The following is a 19,261-nucleotide window of genomic DNA, read 5'->3' as shown; positions in this document are numbered from 1 at the left end:
AGCATTTCAAAAGACAACTCCTGGATGGGAATAAAGAGCAACTGGGTGCAATGTGCAGCAGCTTTTAAAGTGCAGGCTGGCCCAGATAAAAGTTGACATGTATTTTCTCCTGCAACTTATTTGTCGCATAGTCGTGGCTGTGGTGGTTGTACAACGCGATCAGCGACAGCGACAGTCTTCAGTGATCCCTTACTAGCATTGACTAAGATATGTTTTTTTGCGAATTTCATTTCATTTTAACTTTTTCACAAAAAGACAGCTCACCTTCACTTAAAGTAGGAAGCCGCTGTTCCGAAGTAAAGCAATTTTAAGTCTATCTTAGAAATGTATTAACAAAATTGTTTCTTTTATATTTGACCATCAAGGACGCAGCCACAGGTCTCCGAAATGCGGGGAAAATGAGATTTTAGGGGTAGGCTGGGTCAGTCTTTCTCGGCTGAGCCGCCCACCCCAAACCGATTATAAAAAGTGATATCCCTGCGGACAATACAATCCGTTTCTACGCTTTGCAGGGCGTAGCCAATGTTCGTGCCCTGGACTCCTCACCTCCAAAGCAACGTCACAATAAAGCCTCACGTGCAGATGTGTTTCTCACCATCGTCACAACCTTATTTTGAGGTGTCAAATGTGCCCGGATTGCCAAATTTTAAGAACATGCAGCCTAGAGTTGCGCTGTTGGATGAATAGTTGCGGGATGTACTTCGGTTACGTTTTCAAAAAGAAAAAGATATTGGGATTTTTGTCTTGTGTCGTTCATGTAGTTGTTTGATTGTTCTCAGGTTCATTTGACCGACCATGTGTCTTGCTGACGGATCGCCAATGCCCATAACTGCCAGTCTTCCATAGAATAAGACAGCTTAAAGCAGGAAGATCATTGGTATAAAAGTCACGAAGCGTACAAATCATGTACTGGCGTATAAAACAAGACGTAGACTGAAAATCTATGCTTTGCCTTGAAACGTATGCTCAGTTTCCTGATTGAAAAATAGAAATTATGCCTTCCTTTTGAATATTTTTAGACGTTTAGGTGCTTAGTTTTTTCCATTTTAAATCTGTTCGTAACGCATTGCTGAGTCGTAGAATACCATAAGAGTATTTATTTTGGGTGGCAAGTCACATGTGCCGACTGCTGCATGCTCGACGTGAGTACTTCGGCGCTCCAGCAGTGTAACAACCGTGGGCTTTATAACAGAAACCATCCTGACCTTAGAATCCTATTTGTGTGAGAAGAGAAGACCGTGTACCGTGTTGGCTTCTGGATGTGGAGCTAAGTCATGTTTAGTGTGACAGACTCATACTAAAATGCAAAGCCACGTGCCGCTGGTTTGTGCTTTGTAAAAATTATATTGATCACGAGTAAAACTCCTTCACCAGGTTCCGCATACGAAGGCCTAGATACTTTATCCCTGCAAGAAGAAGTCGAATTTGTATCGCTTATTTTCCCCCACTGCCTTATCTCATCATGATAAAGGTTATCGGAATATCCCTGCATGAATCATAGGTACATAGAACTTCCGTTAAACATGCGATCACATGGGTTCCTTCGTGTAGACCTGGTTTTCTGATTGGACGACATTACATCGTGTCATCACCGTCAGCACGGCGCACGACGGGGTCCTCGCGTGTGTCACGTGGTTCCTCATCGGTGAATCTCGTGCACTGCCGGGGTCCCGATATCCGCCACTGAGGTACTCCACCTTGATTGTCCCTGAGATGCATTCGTGCGCGATGGTCTATTGTTGAGATGGCTTGAGGGCAGCCTGGAGTTAGCACTACAGTCATGCAGTCTCAGCTCCATGGCGTCTTTCTTTACATAATTTGGTGTGGTTTATTGAGATGGGTGTAAAGTTGAAACATTTGTTTAGGCCAACGAAACAAAACAAGCCTGTTTGTGTCATGCTATTGCAGCAAGCGACAGGTAAACTGGCAAGATTGTGTATCTTAGAAATGAATCAGTCCTGACCCGCCGGGACAGCGGACGTGTTTCAACTCTAACCCATCTTATAAATGGAGTTGGATTTCCGGGAACTGCAAAGTGGAATGCAATCAAAAGTTGCTTCGATGTTTTGAACTCATCAACACTGGCAAGTTAAAGATCAGTTGGTGAATATTACAGTATTGGTTATGTCAGCCATCCTCACCCACATCACAATTTTTGTCTATCGATGGAAAGCAGGATGTGAACATGTACGTTGCATTACGGTAATCAGCATGGAATTGGTCGGACGGTAGGTAAGCCTCCGTCCTGCCCTCCTAGCTGGCGATGTGAGATGTCCGTACCCTCCTAGCTGACAAGAGAAAAGACAACCGTACCACCATAGATAGGCAAGATTTTCTTCATGTATGGATAGGTATGATAGGCATATGATGATACAGATATGGTGAGTATATGATAGCTGTATGACGGTACAACCATGCCTATACATAGATAGGTTTGTTTGTACCATCATAGATAAATATTCCGTCCTCACCCTCCCAGCTGACGAGAGAAAACACAATCACACCACCATAAACCACGTCGTGCGTGCTCAGATTGGGCACGAGTTGCCCGGCATAGGCGGCCCGTTTCGGGGCATTTTTGATTGCTAGTTGGTCCAACGCCTTTTTAATATGACGCGCACTCTCAATCATAGCTCAGCAGTCCGCAGAAACCTTCGCAGCGGCAGCGCTGTCCTGGCTTTAGTTGCAGGTAGCGGCGGGTCATAGGCGGGGGCGCGCTTGTAGGCGGACTGGCCTTGTAGGCAGGTGCGGCTGGGGCGCCATATCAGCGCGTTCAGCGTGACATCGCAGCTAGCTATACGGATTTACCGTCCACAAATCATTGTGGCTGACTGCGTGTGCGACAAATAGGATTACCACTACACTGACGGCATCATCGTGCCACTAAACCGAAAGTTGTCAACAGTTCGGTATTCTTCGAATTCCCACTTCCGTTAAACGTTAAATGAAAAGGCTGAGTCTCCGTGGATGTGCCCGGAGGGAACCGCTCGTTATTTTGCAAACGGTGTGGTGCGGCAAATGTGCCTGGTTGAAAGACGTCGAGTCCTTGGTCGTGAAGAACAAACGGAGGTTTCACAGCTGTCTGGAGCCGTGAGGTCGTCGTAGGGCGGACTGTGTTCAGGGTGGGCTCGGTACTGATCCCAATCGGTCTTATTGCCAGCCGCTCCCCGATCGGGGACAGCGATCTGTGTCAGCTTAACGGCGGCAGACCTTCATGGCGTGCGTGTCCCGATCAGCCGGCTCGGCAGTGAAGCGTCTCAGTGGACGTCAGTGGACGTCCCCTCACGCGTCGCCGCTGTCCATCAGCCGCCGGGCTGCCGGGTCACCTCAGGCACCGGCTAGGGGGCGTGGTCGACCTCTGGCGACCGTGTGCAGATGTGGGTCAGGCGGCCGGGTCAGCCGGCGACCATTTGGGGCGAGGGGACTGCTGACGACTGCCTGGGCGGCTGGCAGGCGCTGCCGGCTGGGCCACCTCGTCTGTCGTCTCGCCGTTCTGACGCTGCTCGTGCTGTGGCGGGGCGTGCCGGGACGCGGTGTCTGCTCCCAGGCAGCGGCGGCGTCGGCCACACACGACAGCGCGCGCGCGGGCAGCTGTGGCCGGCTGCGCTCCGCCGACGGCCGGCGCCCAGCCACCGGCCCGTGCCGCTCGGCTCGCTCGCGGCGGTGCTCGGGGCGCTGCTGCCGAGGGCGGTCAGGTGGCGGTCAGATTAGCTGATCTTTGTCTGATGGGCCCGTGAAGTCTGCATGCAAATATATGTGCAGACGCGGTCCTGCAGCTGGAAAGTATTGCGTAACGCCTTGCTTCTGCATGGGACGCAATCACCTCGAAATAGCCCTTGTAAATTAGTCCTTGAAGCAAGAGGTCGCTTGTAGGTTCAGGGCCGGTTACACACGGGGTTGTGGTGGTGTTACTTGCATTGGATAGCCTTGAACCTGTTCTATTTTGGTGGGTCAGCACCGCGAGTTGTGGAATGTCACATTTTAGGTCGAAGTTCGACTGAAGCACTTACGCGCCTGAATCAGACCTGTCCAGTTGGACTGCATTGTCAGTTGCCCCAAGTTTTACATTAATAGCTTAGATTCTTCGTTGACAATGGAATTGGTCTACTTGTTCTACAGTCCATCGGACTATAAGCTCACCACCATAAAAGTAGCTCTCATCAACAAGATTACACTTTGATACATCCACATGCGGCGAAGGTATTTGTTCAACGTAAATTACTTTTCAAGTAATTCACACGAGAATTAGCGATACCGATAAAAATAAGCTGCTCAATACAACGAAGCCTGGCGAGTTAGGCCTGATGTTTGGCATAAAACCAAATGGCTATCAACTTCACCGAAGTTCCGTGTTAAGTGTTGCGACGAGTTGGCTGGGTCGTTCAAGTTGACTGGTTTGCCGCCAGGAAGGGTACGGTTGTCACTACACGGAGTGTGAAGCAGCGCGGTCCACGGCTTTGACCAGGGTTTTTAGCCTAAAGATTTCATGGCATAAGATTAAATTGTGTTGTTGTTTTTTAAGTCTAATGGAGCGTGCTGCAGGTAGTCTTGGCGCACTTTCTAGAGACATGCACACTTACAACGCTAACCATCCTAAAAACTTCGCTTTCTTCCGAACTGCGTTTCTTATGATTGCAAGATACCACTCCCCAAATGGAAGGAGTATCGTTACGAAGCTAGCATTTTTCAAACGTCTTTGAGTCTTGATATGTTTGTGTAAAATTCATCATTACCGGCAGCGAATAGCGTGTGGTGTCGGTGATACTTTGCTGGACGATTTCGGTGCATCTTACAGTTTCTCGCGTCGTTTGGTAACTCTTGATTTATACAAGCCACGTGATTGTTAACCACTGGTTTCCGTGTTTTCAGGTGTGCCTTACGTTTAGGTTGGTGGCTTTTTGCTTGTTTTAACATAATAATGGAGCCATGGGCAGTGTGTAAAACTCCTGCGATGTCACTTGCAGGAATATATCTCCTTAGCACGTGCTCGGGGTTTAAAGCCAGTGCCGCGTGCGCCGCCAATATTGCGGCTTGTCGAGGTGGTCGCGTCACGTCCCGTTTTCAGAAATGCTCATTGGCTGCCAATACCTTCAGCTGCGCATATGGTGCGTTTCATAGTTCAGATGTGCCTCAGCTATTGCGGGAGACATTCACAAGCCTGCAGTCACAGACAGCACGTGTATTGTCACAGGAGCGGGCCTTCCTCTCCGGACGGAGCGTCCTTCGTTGTACACTTAATAGGCGGCTGCCTTGTAGCCCCGAGCGGGCGGGTGCGGAGCCTGCTGCGCGTGGTAACTCTGCTGGGGGTGATAGGCGGGGTACTGCGCCTCGCCCTGGTACTGTACATCGGCCACGTAGCCGGAGTAGGCGTCGGCGACGGTGTAGGTCACCGTTTGAGTACGGCCGTCGGGAAGGGCCACCGTGTACTGAGCCCTTGGTGCTGTAGCCGTCGCGGTTCTCCTGGGCGTTGAACTGGGGCGCGTAGTCGCCGTAGCCGTGGACGTCGTAGTTGTAGTTGTACTGGGCAGGGGTGTCGTAGCTCTGCTGGTGGTAGGCCGGGGCCGGGGCCCGGTAGCCAGGAGCGTTGTCGGCGACAGCGGCAGCGGCCAGAACGGTGACAAGCAGGAGCTGAGGTAAAAAATAACAAGCTGAAACAATTTGTGGTTACACTTTGCTACGCGCTAATGGTTTTCCCTCCGCATGTGTAACTGTATAAAACAAAAAGTACACTTTATAAAGAGCTCAAACCCACTGAAATATTATTTTTAGTTGTGTGGAAAATGCTGGTGCCCGCTGTGGGGGTGGTAGTGTCGTGTTTTGATGCCCGCCGTGCGCCGCAGGATTTCTGAAGAGTCTGCTTCAACATGGACACTGCGCGATGCTGATGGGGTGGCATACTCCCACCTGCCGACACGGTGGCGCAGTATTCATGCCCCTGGCGCCACGGTGCATTGAACCGAAACTCCTCACAGCAATAGCGGGGCAATACGGGCTTGGCGGGACTCCTCACAGCAAATGTCCGATGCTCTATGCTGCTTGGATTGAAAACTTGCTGATTGTATCTTAGCATTTTCCTTTGCTCTAGACATCACTCCATAAAAAATTCTGGTGCGCCTTTTTCCTTCTGGTAGAGGTTCTTGCACCTTGCGCTACCACAAGCCGCGTGTGGAGCTTACAGGCCACCTGATGGATTACAAAGCCATGACCCCGAGCAGGTCACATGACACTCAGTCGCCGCGCTTTCAGGGGCTCTTTCTGTACCGAGGTGGGAGCGTGCAAGTTAACAGGACGTCCTGAAGTGACTCAATCATGTGATTGAAGCCAGAACATATCCTCTCTCCGACATTTGTTGATCCAGCTCATATAGCCCTGGATCATTCCATTCCTAGTTATTCACGAAGGCAACGTAAAACGCTTTACTCCATCAAGCTCGCTACAAACAACGGCTTTACTCAGTCACTGTACCAGACACGTTCTCAAAGGTGCAGTTGGAGATCAACGCTCACGCCGTACCAGACACGTTCTCAAAGGTATAGATAGAGACCAGCGCTCACGCCGTACCCGATACATTCTCAAAGGTGTAGTCAGAGACCAGCGCTCACACCGCACCAGACACGTTCTCAAAGGTGTATCGATACCAGCGCTCACCCGCATCCAGACACGTTTCTCAAAGGGTAGCCAGAGACAGCGCTCACACGCACCATACACGTTCTCAAAGGTGTTAGTCATAGAGGCCGATCGCTCACGAGCCGCAACCAGACACTTCAATTCAGAGACCACGTTCTCAAAGGTGTAGTCAGAGACCAGCGCTCACACCGCACCAGACACGTTCTCAAAGGTGCAGTCAGAGACCAGCGCTCACGCCGCACCAGACACGTTCTCAAAGGTGTAGCCAGAGACCAGCGCTCACGCCGCACCAGATACGTTCTCAATGGTGTAGTCAGAGACCAGCGCTCACACCGCACCAGACACGTTCTCAAAGGTGTAGTCAGAGACCAGCGCTCACACCGCACCAGACACGTTCTCAAAGGTGTAGTCAGAGGCCAGCGCTCACGCCGCACCAGACACGTTCTCAAAGGTGTAGTCAGAGACCAGCGCTCACGCCGCACCAGACACGTTCTCAAAGGTGTAGTCAGAGACCAGCGCTCACACCGCACCAGACACGTTCTCAAAGGTGTAGTCAGAGACCAGCGCTCACACCGCACCAGACACGTTCTCAAAGGTGTAGTCAGAGGCCAGCGCTCACGCCGCACCAGACACGTTCTCAAAGGTGTAGTCAGAGACCAGCGCTCACGCCGCACCAGACACGTTCTCAAAGGTGTAGTCAGAGACCAGCGCTCACACCGCACCAGACACGTTCTCAAAGGTGTAGTCAGAGACCAGCGCTCACACCACACCAGACTCGTTCTCAAAGGTGTAGTCGGGGGCCAGCGCTCACCTTCATGGCTGACGAGTCGGCAGGTGCTAGACTGGATCTCAAGTGAGTGTTTGATGCTGGTGTCACGTCGGCGCCGCCATATATACCCGCAGCGTTGCCCGTGCGTGTGGTGTTCAGTGGGGCGAATATGTCGTGGGTAGAACAGCCCGGGGCGTGGCGCTGTCGGCGACCAGCGTGCGAAGCCGCAGGGCGGTGGCCGGGGCGGCTCAAACAGCCCGGGGCGTGGCGCTGTCGGCGACCAGCGTGCGAAGCCGCGGGGCGGTGGCACGCCCGGCTCAGGTAGTTATCGACGGTGGCCACGACATTGTGGCCTGTGCTAGCGCTTATCACACCTCTTTCACTTATTGCCGTCTTAATAATTGGCAACACAGCTGTACTCGGCGTTACATTCTTCAGATAGATGTGTCGGTTGTGACAATCACGAAGGTGTCGGTGCTTGGCACCCGACGTTATGCGCGGTGACAGACGTGAGGTCTGTACTTAATCCACCCGGACGTTATGCGCAGTGACAGACGTTAGGTCTGTACTTAGTCCACCCGGACGCGATGCGCAGTGACAGACGTAAGGCTTGTACCCAGTCCACCTGAGCAGTGTGAGAAGTGGTAGACGTTAGGCCTGTATATAATCCACCCGTACATTATGACCCGTGGCAGACGTAAGCCCTGTACATAGTCCACCTAGACATGACCCGTGGCAGACCTAAGGCCTGCACATAATCCACCCGGACGTTATGTGTAGCGACAGACGTGAACCCTGTACCTCACCGTCTGTAGACAAGTCATCGTATGCAGTCGCGTGATGAAGACCGATGGACGTTTGAAAAATGGTCTTAGCGGAACCAAACTGTCCCAGCCGGCCAAACCCATCCATCCTTTTTATTTATTTCACATTAGCTTGTTACGTTTTGTAGCATAAATGAGTGGTGCTTCTCGGATTGTGAACGCTTCGTTTTGGTTTTGTTTTTTCAATCCTTTCCTTCACTTTAGAAAACTGTACCTCACACTCGCCAGGGTTTTTACGGAAAATGCATAGCATTTTGGTTCTTCTTCTGATGAGTCTTGATCGTCAGCCTCGACGTGTCTTTGAAATTCTGATGCTATTGGCAGTGGTGATCGTTAAAGCCAGTCGTCATCAGTATCTGTGTGACTGATGTTTTCCGCTCCGTCTGCTTCAGGTATGTCCCAGCCACGCCGGTGACGTGTGGCGTCCCAGAGCGCCGGTGCTTGGTGGCACGCGTGCTGTAAGGTTAGTGCTCAGGATTTTCTCATGATCATCCGAAGATTGGCCCGTCAACCACGTCACTCAGCAGGCGGAGGCGCTCCCGCTTTTGCCCCCTTTAGGATGCGGCAGCCTTTTACTGGGTGTTCATGTCCAGTTGAAGTAGTCTGTTGGAAATCAGAACAGCATGCTGTGGTGCTCTGCTGAGAACAGCTTCGTATTATAATTTTCCGAACTTCCCCAAACATGAGAGATGGATTACACGATATACGTAAGGTGCTCAGTGCGCACCTCAAGGCTGCTGCTGCGCTACGTTCGATCGGCTCATGCTCATGGTGACAGGCGTCAATCGAGCAGCAGTTTTAGAACTAAGTAACTGCTACAATTGAGCAACATTGTCGAGAGCTTTATTATCCCCATGGTGTTTTATGAATGGCTTTTTGTCGATGAGGATGATTCGAGTCTGTGGTTTAAGTGGCGCCGATTTAATGAGCTGCCGGTGACGAAGTTATCAGCAGTGTCAGCTCGTGTGCTGCTGTTGACTCCGCCTGACAGCCGGCAAGGAAAAACAGTCAAACCATTTGACGCACCGTAACTTAGAGCAGTTCTAAGTGAGGAAGCCGCGAATTGTCGCCTGTCGAGAGATTAGCACCCGTGCTGACGTAATAGGCAACTGATTCTCACGCAGAAAGCTGTGATCGATCTCTGTCGTAGGCACTGTGAAATGTCTCCAAGTTTTCGAATTGTTCTCACTTTGAGGTGCCCTAGCACACTGCCATAATGTGGACGTCAGCCAACGGTCAAGGTCAGGGTAAAGACTACGAAAGATCATTCAATGTGAAGTTGCTGCTCTAAGCGTCGCGTCCTATGTTGATATATGACGACGGTCAGATGTCTGATTTGGAATGTGTGCTCGTTTTGACCACTTCTCTCAAATGGACCGCGCGTATCACTTTGGCTCGGCACGCAAAACTAAATGACTGTTATTACCTTGATTGAAGACTGCATATTGCATACTGCATATTGCATGCTTGCATAACAAAATAAACACAAGGAAGGAAGCTACGAACTACGAACTAGCCTTATATTACCTACGCTGGGGACGTCACAGCTCCGTGACGTGCCTGGCTTCCAACTGTTCTTTTTCGGGTTATGTAAAATATCGCCCGACAGACATTGCAAAATTTGGTGGACCTAGCCGGACCACCACGAAAATGTTCCAGAAACATGGAGAGGACTCTTTTCAATTCCCAGGGGGTCACGGAATAAGAGCACAAGTATGTTAGTCAACACCAAAACGAGATAGCAAATTATCAAGACGAGCGAATGTCGTACACCTTCACGGGAGACACGCCGCGTGGTGTGCATAGCAGCGATCCGTACACCTTCACGGGAGACACGCCGCATGGTGTGCATAGCAGCGATCCGTACACCTTCACGGGGAGACACGCCGCGTGGTGTGCATAGCAGCGATCCGTACACCTTCACGGGAGACACGCCGCGTGGTATGCATAGCAGCGATCCGTACACCTTCACGGGAGACACGCCGCGTGGTATGCATAGCAGCGATCCGTACACCTTCACGGGAGACACGCCGCGTGGTGTGCATAGCAGCGATCCGTACACCTTCACGGGAGACACGCCGCGTGGTATGCATAGCAGCGATCCGTACACCTTCACGGGAGACACGCCGCGTGGTGTGCATAGCAGCGATCCGTACACCTTCACGGTAGACACGCCGCGTGGTGTGCATAGCAGCGATCCGTACACCTTCACGGGAGACACGCCGCGTGGTATGCATAGCAGCGATCCGTACACCTTCACGGGGAGACATGCCGCGTGGTGTGCATAGCAGCGATCCGTACACCTTCACGGGAGACACGCCGCGTGGTGTGCAGAGCAGTGATCCAGCCGCGTGATGGCCTCTGGTGTGCTGCCAGGGCCCCTCGGCGGCGGGGTCAGCTCGGTCCGTGCAGATCATCAAGTCCGGGAGTAAGTCTTCCCCGAAGACAGGTCATTTTTCAGCCTGTCAATTCTGGCCGGCTGCTATGGCCCCAGCCGCCGTTTGGATCGCGGCGCTGGCTCTGTTGCCGCAGTCGGTTGGCGCGGGCGTCGGTAGGCGGCGCCACTGCGCCGGCTGGTCGCCATGTTGATATAGCTCCTGCGGCCTGCAGGGCGTTGTGGTTTCGTGAGGTCATGATTGAAACAGGCCCAAAACTGCACTCCAAATTAGGTCGATGTTACTTGGGGTGAATAGGTGCAGTTGGGTGTATATATGGCATATGGCAGTTTTCAAGGAGTGCGCGGGAGATTTTGACAAGATGTCAAGATCCATTTTTTCTGACGACTCTTGTGTCTCTGGTTATCTCATTGTCCATTCCGTGACTCGTAGTTAGTTGGTTGTGCGTTTAATTGCCCGTCCGTGCATGTTTGGGTGTTTTTTATGTTATTTGTATCATGCTCAATACTCAACCCGTATACGCTTCACGAGTGTTAGGTCGGGTTATTTTGTGTTCGCCTTCAAGACGCGCGTAGTGATTGCTGGGTTGTACAGTGCGTCGTAAAGAAAACAGCTCGCTGTTGGTTATTATGTCTCCGGAAGGGTGAAGCATGAGCGGATGGACACGGATGCACTTGGGGATCCTTGCCCGCTGATGAGAGAGTTTGCTTTACACCAAGCAAAACAGACCTCGTAAAAGCAATTCAGAACTAGGGGACGTCCATTTATGTTTAAAAGGTCATAAAATCAGGAATTTATCCCAGATAACATTTGGCTTTCATTTGTCACTGTTAAAGTCATAGGGGTGACCTGAAATAAAAGGTAGATGTGTGGCCACGACAAAGTAGGAATACCCACAATGTGTATTGTTTCGCAATGAAAGAACGCTAATAGCTCTGACAAGATGACACAACCCCATACTATCAACAAAAATTGACGGCTTGTCCGAACAATGGCATGTTACTGAGCTTCAATGTCATGTTGCTTCCTGAGTACATGCACAGTGGACCAATATTTCTATCTACCATACTAGCTGAGTAAGCAAGATCGTTGGTCTTTGCCTAAGAATGTGAAAGGCGAGTATGCTGCTCGTTCAAAAGTTTATTTGAGGCGTTACACAATAAATATACAATAAATACACTGGACAAAACCCCACGCTTATTGATAAGCTGGCTTGTACGTAGGCTTGTAGACGGGCTGAGCCTTATAGGCTGGCTGAGGGTTGTACGTGGGGTACTGGGCCTCGCCCTCATAAGTGACCTCTGCCACGTAGCCTTCATCTCCGTTAACGGTGTAGGTCACGGTCTGGATGCGGCCGTCGGGGAGGGCGACGGAGTACGAGCCCTGGGTGCTGTAGCCATCACGGTCCTCCTGGACGTTGTACTGCGGAGCGTCGTCGCCGTAGCCGTGGACGTCGTACTCGTAGCTGTACTGCGCAGGGGTGGCGTAGCTCTGCTGGTGGTAGGCCGGCGCCGGGCTGTAGGAGGTGCTGGCGGCGGCGGCAACGACAACGAGAGCGGCTGCGATGAAGAGCTGCAAGGCGATATTGTAATCTGTGCACTGCCACCCTATATGTCCGCACACAGTGTTAAAAAAAGAAAACTGCCACTCGGCAACAGCCCTGCTTCACACATGGTTTCACTTCACACTGAAAGCTGCACTGTTAGCTGTCTAATTGATAGTTTGTGCTACTTTACTCTCGATGAGCCCCCTAAGTGTTGCTGTACCTTCATGTTTGCTGGAGCTGGTCTGCGGATGCACTGATGCCGGCTGGACGTGGCCGAGCTGTTTTATACGGTGACCGGCGATGCCCGAGGTCCCTTGAGCCGGCGGTCTCGGTCAAGGTCACAGCTGTGACCGCTGCGTAATTGAAGCGGCCCTGCTGCCGTCAAGAATGTGTGTGTGATTACGCTTCGGCGGGAGTCCGCAGATGGGCGCGGACGCCGACCGCTGCCCCGGCTTCTCCGCCGCCCGCCCGCCCTGCGGCCGTGAGCGGGCGGCGCGGCGAGTGCGGAGCTCCGGTGGCTCAGGGGCGGGCCGGCGGCTGTCCCGGGGGTGCTCTCGATGTGTGAGAACCCCCTGGCGTGGAGGGACGGCGAGGCGCCGCGGCCCTGAGGGAGACGGCGGGGGCGGCGCCCCGGCAGCAGAGGTGTCGACGGCTATCTCGGGGGAGGGGGAGGGGCTCGCCACGCATGAGGACCGCCTGCCGCCTGCCGCCGCGGCCGTGAACGGTAGCGCACGCCGCGTCAGCGCCTGTCATTGATAATGGCCGACTGGAGTCGGCCACGCTAATCCAGTCAGAGCAGAGCTAGGTGGGCGTGGTTGATTTCCGGCGTCATTTAAGTTAGATACGGCCTTCAACTACTTTGTTACGTAGAAGTTACGTATGGCAAACTATTGTGTTGCTCCTGATTCCAAAAGGAAATAACGCGAACAGTGTTGGCGTCCGGGCCAGGGAGGTTGTGGTACGAATTGTAATCTTCGGTTGCAACATAAATGGGTAGCCAACGATTAGCTGTGGCATAGCTGCCCCGGTTTTCTTAATGGTCACCTTGACTTGAGTCATTTGAACTACCAACCGTCATTGCCCTCCAGCATTCTCCAAACGGCAAGTGTCGCTCCGCAGCCGAAGGCATGGTATTACATTGATTGCACTTATATGTGCCAGGTCCTAGGGTGGAATTGGCCGTTTTTCGCGGTCGGTGGAGGAAGGGCGTGCTGCAGCATCCAGCTGTATGCAAATACACGCCCCTGCCATAGCGCTTGGCTGCCTTTTTCCCTGCTAGGGACGAGCATGGCGGATGGGCCCAAGACGCAACAACTGGCGGATATCCTACAGAACCCGTATATATCTCACTGTGCTGGAGCAAGTTGGAGCGGCTTTTGTGCCGGTCAGGTGGGCACTGTAGCGCGCCGCAGTCAAGTGCCGCTTGTTTAGGCAGTATGTTTTACCTGTAGATGGTTTAGGCGTGCATTCGATGCTGTTTTCGCGTGATGCAAGCGATTTCCAGCTTCAGGCTGCTCTGTCACTTGCATTGCCACATCGTAGGGCATATTTGTTCATGCAGTGAAACAAAGATGCCTTTTTGTACGCCTCCCAGCAATTTCGGATTTCACCATGAAGCCCGTGGTGATGCGCTGATGAAGTGGTCTCAAGAAGTCAAAAATGTTGTATAATCGCCCGAATTAGTGTATTCTAAAAGAGAGACACTCGTTCTATGTCCTGTGCTATGCGATCAGAAGGATGACGGGTTTTAGCCCGTTTACAAAATCTCAAGTCGATATAACAAATTCGCCCCTCGGGTATTCAAGGTTACGCGGGGTCATTTCCTCGTCCAGTCCAGAATGACTTCTTTATCCGGTCCAGAACGTCCAGGCTGGGTCTCTTGCGTGGCGTTGGCAAGACTGTGAATTAGAGATATGTTAAAACATTTTCAGAAAACGTAGCCATCAGTCTGTTTACGAATTATGTCTCATTTATGAGCAAGCCACGTCAGGCTTGTACAGTGCTTGCGTTGTGGAAATTTGCCAGAGGGCATGGTATGTGATGTCTGAAACATTGTAGTCAGTTTGAGTTTGTGGGAACATCTGTTCAGTCTTTTGTATAAATTTTGGGCGTCTACACAAATCGTGTTGTATGGTTTTGTGGTGCTGAGTAAAATGCCTCGGGAAATGCATGTGGCTGGCAGTGATCACCGAATGTGGTCCAATGGTTCCAATTTTGCATGCCTGGGGCGAAGAGGAAATTTTGATCAAAGATCTAGTGGCATTGGGATTTGTAATTGTGCACGGAGGATCGCAGGGAATTTCGATTTACATTGGTTATATTTTTTTTTTTACAACTTCCCTTCTAGTGATCAGTTATTTCAAGCGCCCCAACTTTTGTTGACAGCACAAAGTTATCGGGTAACTCCAACACGTATTTCACTACTAATTCATTGCTCATATCGCGAGATTATCGTTAACGTCAGCGAATGGTCATTCGATAAGGCCGCTCGTCAGCACTGACAGCGAATTCCGAACACCCCGGCTTCGGTTATCGTGAAAACACGTATTTGTTTTTACAGATTTAAGGTAGGATTGAGGAGAGACGTTGGTATCACGGATGAAATCATTGTTCCGACTATGTTCCTCGCCTGCTGTGTTAGTTTGTACAATGTAACACACCAGACTAGGGCAATGGTCCGAACAATCATTCCATCTGGATCGAGTTCATAGAGCGCGCCGCGCTCGGGCGACAGCCAATCTTGGAAAATTTCCGGAACGTTTGTTTTCGGAACAGCATTTTGGTTTTAACCACAAACATGATACGGGCCACACAGAGTGATATCAGACACTGCACCATATATGCGTATTTTTATATTGCCTTGGTTTACCTGTCTGGACACGATCACAACAATATGTACAAAATTGTCCATGCTCGAGACATCTCCAGCTTCCATCAGCTGGTGCGTGTGTCAGCAGACTTTGTAATGATAATGAGGGCCACTGTGATGTTAAGCTTATTTTGTATGCTCTGAATTGTTATCCCTATAGCCATGTGTTCATTTGTACTCCGAAAGCTTGTTACAAATCTCAAATGCCAGGGAGTGGCATGGTACACAGTAATCATGCTTCTCAGGCTGAAGTGGATATTTTATACAAACCGCACAATTTGTGTTGACCAATGCAAATCGAATGCTAGTTTGTTGTGTGTCTGCCGGCTGACTGTGTAATGCTAATGAAGTTCATTTTTATGATTACCTTTTATGTGATGTGCGTCAACATCGTTATCCACTTCAGTCTGGTATGCATTTTTTTTCCGAAAACGTGGTAGAAATGTTACCGAGTAGAGATGGAGGGTATTTAGAGTGGGGTGTATTTATTGTAAAGACCACACAGGTCCATTTTTGGCTTCGTCAATCAATGTACGAGGCATTGTGGGAAGTTTTAAGCACCGTGGTCTATCGGTCTGTACTAAAATGGTAATAAGGTTTTTTGGTTCCTTCTGGGAACAACTCTAGATCACATTGCGTGATGTCTGTGGTATGACAGTGAGTTGACTAGTGCCAATAAAGTTTTTTTTTAGAGGGTGAGCGAGAGAAAATTGAAAGCCTCCTGGGAGCTTTAAATGCAATAGAATTACGCTCAGTTTAGCGCTCTTCGATATACTTTCCAGAGTTTTCAGGCAAAGTGAACGATACAAGAATGCCCAGTTGAATCCCTACGTTTTTGTTGTTTTTTTCTTTGTAATGCAACCTATCCGTCATTTCATACTGACGGTGCTATATGCTTTGGTGCCATGATATCAGGCTCATATATGTAAGGTGACGAGATGGTATATGATGAAACAGCAGCGCTTCCGCGGTTAAGCCAACCATCCATTTTGTAAGCTTTGACGACAAACGACTGACTTCTAGAGCTCGGTGCTTGTGGAATGTGGCGAGACTAAACTAGGTACCAATCGAATAAACGCTAGTGTGAAAAAGCGCTGTTATTTGATAGGATCAGCGAAGTGATGAGGCATTACTGATTAATGGTCTCGTACGCCCGCGTAGTGAATTTCGCACCATGAGCAAAGAACCTTGCCTTCAGACTCATAATTGCAAATATTACTAAGCATTCCAAAATCATGGCACGACGCTACAATGGCATTTCCGGCATTATTTTGGCATATTTTATGGGCAAGGTTGCGTGTATGATCAAGTATGAATCGGCTGCGAAGGGGTTTACAACTTATTAAGCAATGTTTCATCCACACAGCAGCTGGTTCGTGAACCGCAGTGTGCAGCGTCATGTGCTTCCTGCTGAGGAGAAACACAATCGGAGCGAGCACCGGCGAGCGAGCAGCGTGCCTGCGGCCGCCGTCTGCTGCTGGGTGACGTCATTGGCGCCCGCCGCGCTTGTCAGACGTCTGACGCGGTGTGACGTCATCGGCGGCCTGCAGGTGCCTGCCGCCGCGCCGGGTAGGCCGTGCCGGCCAGTCGGGCCGCACACAGGTGCACCCTGGCGGCGGCCGCGGCCGTCGGGCCATCACGGAAGCGGCGCCGCGCCACGGAACCGGTCTCTCCTGCCGCGCACGCCGCGCTGTGTTTGTGTGCGGCCTCAGTGACGCGTGAGCCGCGCTGTGGACCGGAGTGTGGCCGTGGCAGAGGCGTGCCGTGCAACAGTGGACGTGCGGGGCTGCGTGCCAGCCGGCCGCGGCGCCAGCGGCTCACAGGGCACAGTGGGGAGGTGCGCGGGACGGGCGCCGACCGTGCGCGACTGCGGCGGCGGCCCGCGGGCGCAGTGAAAGGCCCGGCCGGCCCTGACCGTGGCCGCCGCCATGGGGGACGACGGTGACGTCGGGGCAGGCGTCACTTCCGTGGCCAACGCCAACTACGCGCCGGACTGCCGGCGGCCGGCGACGGCGCCGCCACGTGCGCGAACCACGCCGCGCCGCGCCTTGCGCCAGGTGATCAAGTTCAGCGGCCGCCTGAAGGAGACGCTGGCGCACGAGGTGCAGGGTCTGCGCCAGACGACTCGACACAGTACGTTTGGGTCCGCGGGGGGGGGGTCGGTGACGTCATCAGGTGGTCGGTGCATGTCTGTCACGACCCAGCTGCGTCACTGGGAGGGCAGGTTGGCGCGCCGCGTGCCGTCTCAGTCGGCGCGGACGCCCCGTCGCCGCCGCCCGCCGTGGCGTGGCGTGCTGGTGCCAGCCGACGGGGGACGGACCGCGCGCCACGTGTCCGGCTCAGCGGCGGCCGGACGTCGCTCGGCCGCTATCTGTGTCTCGATACGGCTGTATCGCGGCCCTGCAGCTGATTCCCGGCCATGCCGTTAGGCTGACGACAGGCCACGGCGCTGGCGCCGTCTTCGGCTGGTATTTGGCAGCGACCTCGCCCCGCCACGTCGTACACGTTTAAGGAAAACGTACAGTCCCAATGCGATCAGCTGTGACCGGCTACGGTTATCCAAGGCTCCGGACTTCATAGGACAGTCCGCTGAACTAGCAACCTGTGGCGTCACGATATGACGCACCAGACGCGGTACAAAGAAGTCAAAACATGAACAAGAATAGAATCTGCTGATTTCGCTCATGGGACCAGCGCAGTAATGGCGCAATGAGATGTTGTTAAATCGCGCCGTTATGCGGCCGAAAATATCGTCGTTCACAATGGCATTCACGTTTGGCCCATGTAAGTCCGGTTGCTCTATACGTTAGCTCTATGTAGGTCTTTGAAGACCCGTTAGTTACCCGTTAGCACCATGTAGACGTGCTGTGTAGAAGTGCTGGCAGTCGCTAGGCGTCAGCTGCGTAGCCAAAAATGAAGCAATTGGGGCTCTGCTCCCCCCCCCCCCCCCCCCTCCCTCCCGAGTCAAAGAACTCAGTATTTCTTAGCAGACCAGTCTTAACTTCCGTGGGTCCCAAAAACATAAAATGGACCCCCAAGGCCTCTAAACAAGATGCTGAGCTTAACAAAGTCGTCTAATTTGCTTTAAAGACTCGCTGGTCAGGCGCCTATAGTTCATAATAAAGGTCACATAGGACCCTCATAGCGAAGAAAAACGGCCCCCTTCTTACTGTAAAGGCCCTTGTGACTTGATTTGATCCCCATCTGAGCGAAAGGCTGGTCACGCCACTGCCAAACGCTGGCATGTAAACAACCACGGCCTGCGCACTTACTTCGCCTCCCGGTCAAGCTGGGAATGGGCTTCGGCAGCGACGTCACGTGTGAGCTATGTAGCTGTATCACTGGTCCAGTGGGCTTACCCGAAGTTGTAAATGGGTTTCCAGTTGTCAGTGAGAACGGGGCCCGGGTCAAAAGAGCAGCTTGCTCCCATGGCGGCGACGAATGCTTGCGGGACTGTGACGAGCTGGCGGCCGGTGCCGGCGGCGATACACGCGGTGGGCGCGTCCGTCGGCGTGACAGCTGGCGGAACGCCAGTCAGCCGGCCGGCCATCAGCTGGTGCCCGCCGGCGAGGCATCCGCAGCCGCCACTCACCGTCAGGGGCTCAGTGTCGGCCGATGGACGCCCTACTCGGCTCTTCCTCGATCCGGTGCGTCGCTGCTGATGTGGGCAGCTCGGCTGACGCCGTCGCGCGGCGGGTCGTTCCTGGGCGTGCCGGATGGATGGTGTGGCAGCCTGGTGAACTGCTGCCCAGGCCTGCCGAGTTACCGCTCAGGCCTGCTGCTGCCGCTCAGGTCTGCTGCTGCCGCTCAGGCCTGCTGCTGCCGCTCAGGCCTGCTGCTGCCGTTCAGGCCTGCTGCTGCCGCTCAGGCCTGCTGCTGCCGCTCAGGCCTGCTGCTGCGTGCCAGGCCTGCGTGCGTGTGACTAAGAGACGCCTGCGGGCAGCTGTCGTGGTGGCCACAAGTGGCTGTCGGTCGTTAGTATGGACGTGACGGCGCATTTCCTCTGATTAATGAAATCCGCTGAGCGCATCCGTATCTCGGTCATGGGTAAAACGCACAATGCTGGGTTCAGAGTTGCAGGTGATATGTGAGCAACCGCCCCGTGCCCCTCGTTCAGCAAAGGATGGAAACTATGAGTGAGAAACGTCGAAGAGGCTCCAGCGAAGAGCGCTTCTACTACGTCTACGCGTCTTTTACTATGCGTTCTACAGTTCACCGATACGTAGCACC

At 52.6% G+C, this 19,261-nt stretch overlaps 1 protein-coding gene across 3 annotated transcripts in view; it reads left to right on the top strand.

Moving 5' to 3' along the window:
• The first annotated feature begins 635 nt into the window (after positions 1–635).
• The window catches only part of LOC119093610 (TBC1 domain family member 1), a 34,238-nt gene continuing 15,612 nt past the window's right edge, over positions 636–19,261 (top strand). Inside the window, exons 1-2 of one of the 3 annotated variants that reach the window (XM_037216588.1) lie at positions 636–1,142; positions 8,613–8,683. Coding sequence is in view for 2 of the 3 variants with exons in the window: in XM_037216586.1 (XP_037072481.1) it covers positions 16,960–17,164 (205 nt within the window). In the remaining variant the exon portion in view is untranslated. Of the gene's footprint in view, positions 1,143–8,612; positions 8,684–16,673; positions 17,165–19,261 lie in introns of those variants that run through there. The other 2 variants (XM_037216586.1, XM_037216587.1) reach the window with 2 other exon arrangements.

The sequence above is a fragment of the Pollicipes pollicipes genome, unplaced genomic scaffold (genome assembly GCF_011947565.3).
Source record: "Pollicipes pollicipes isolate AB1234 unplaced genomic scaffold, Ppol_2.1 Scaffold_4002;HRSCAF=4701_pilon_pilon_pilon, whole genome shotgun sequence".
In the NCBI taxonomy this organism is placed as follows: domain Eukaryota; kingdom Metazoa; phylum Arthropoda; class Thecostraca; order Pollicipedomorpha; family Pollicipedidae; genus Pollicipes; species Pollicipes pollicipes.
This window is presented reverse-complemented; position numbering and strand designations above follow the sequence as displayed.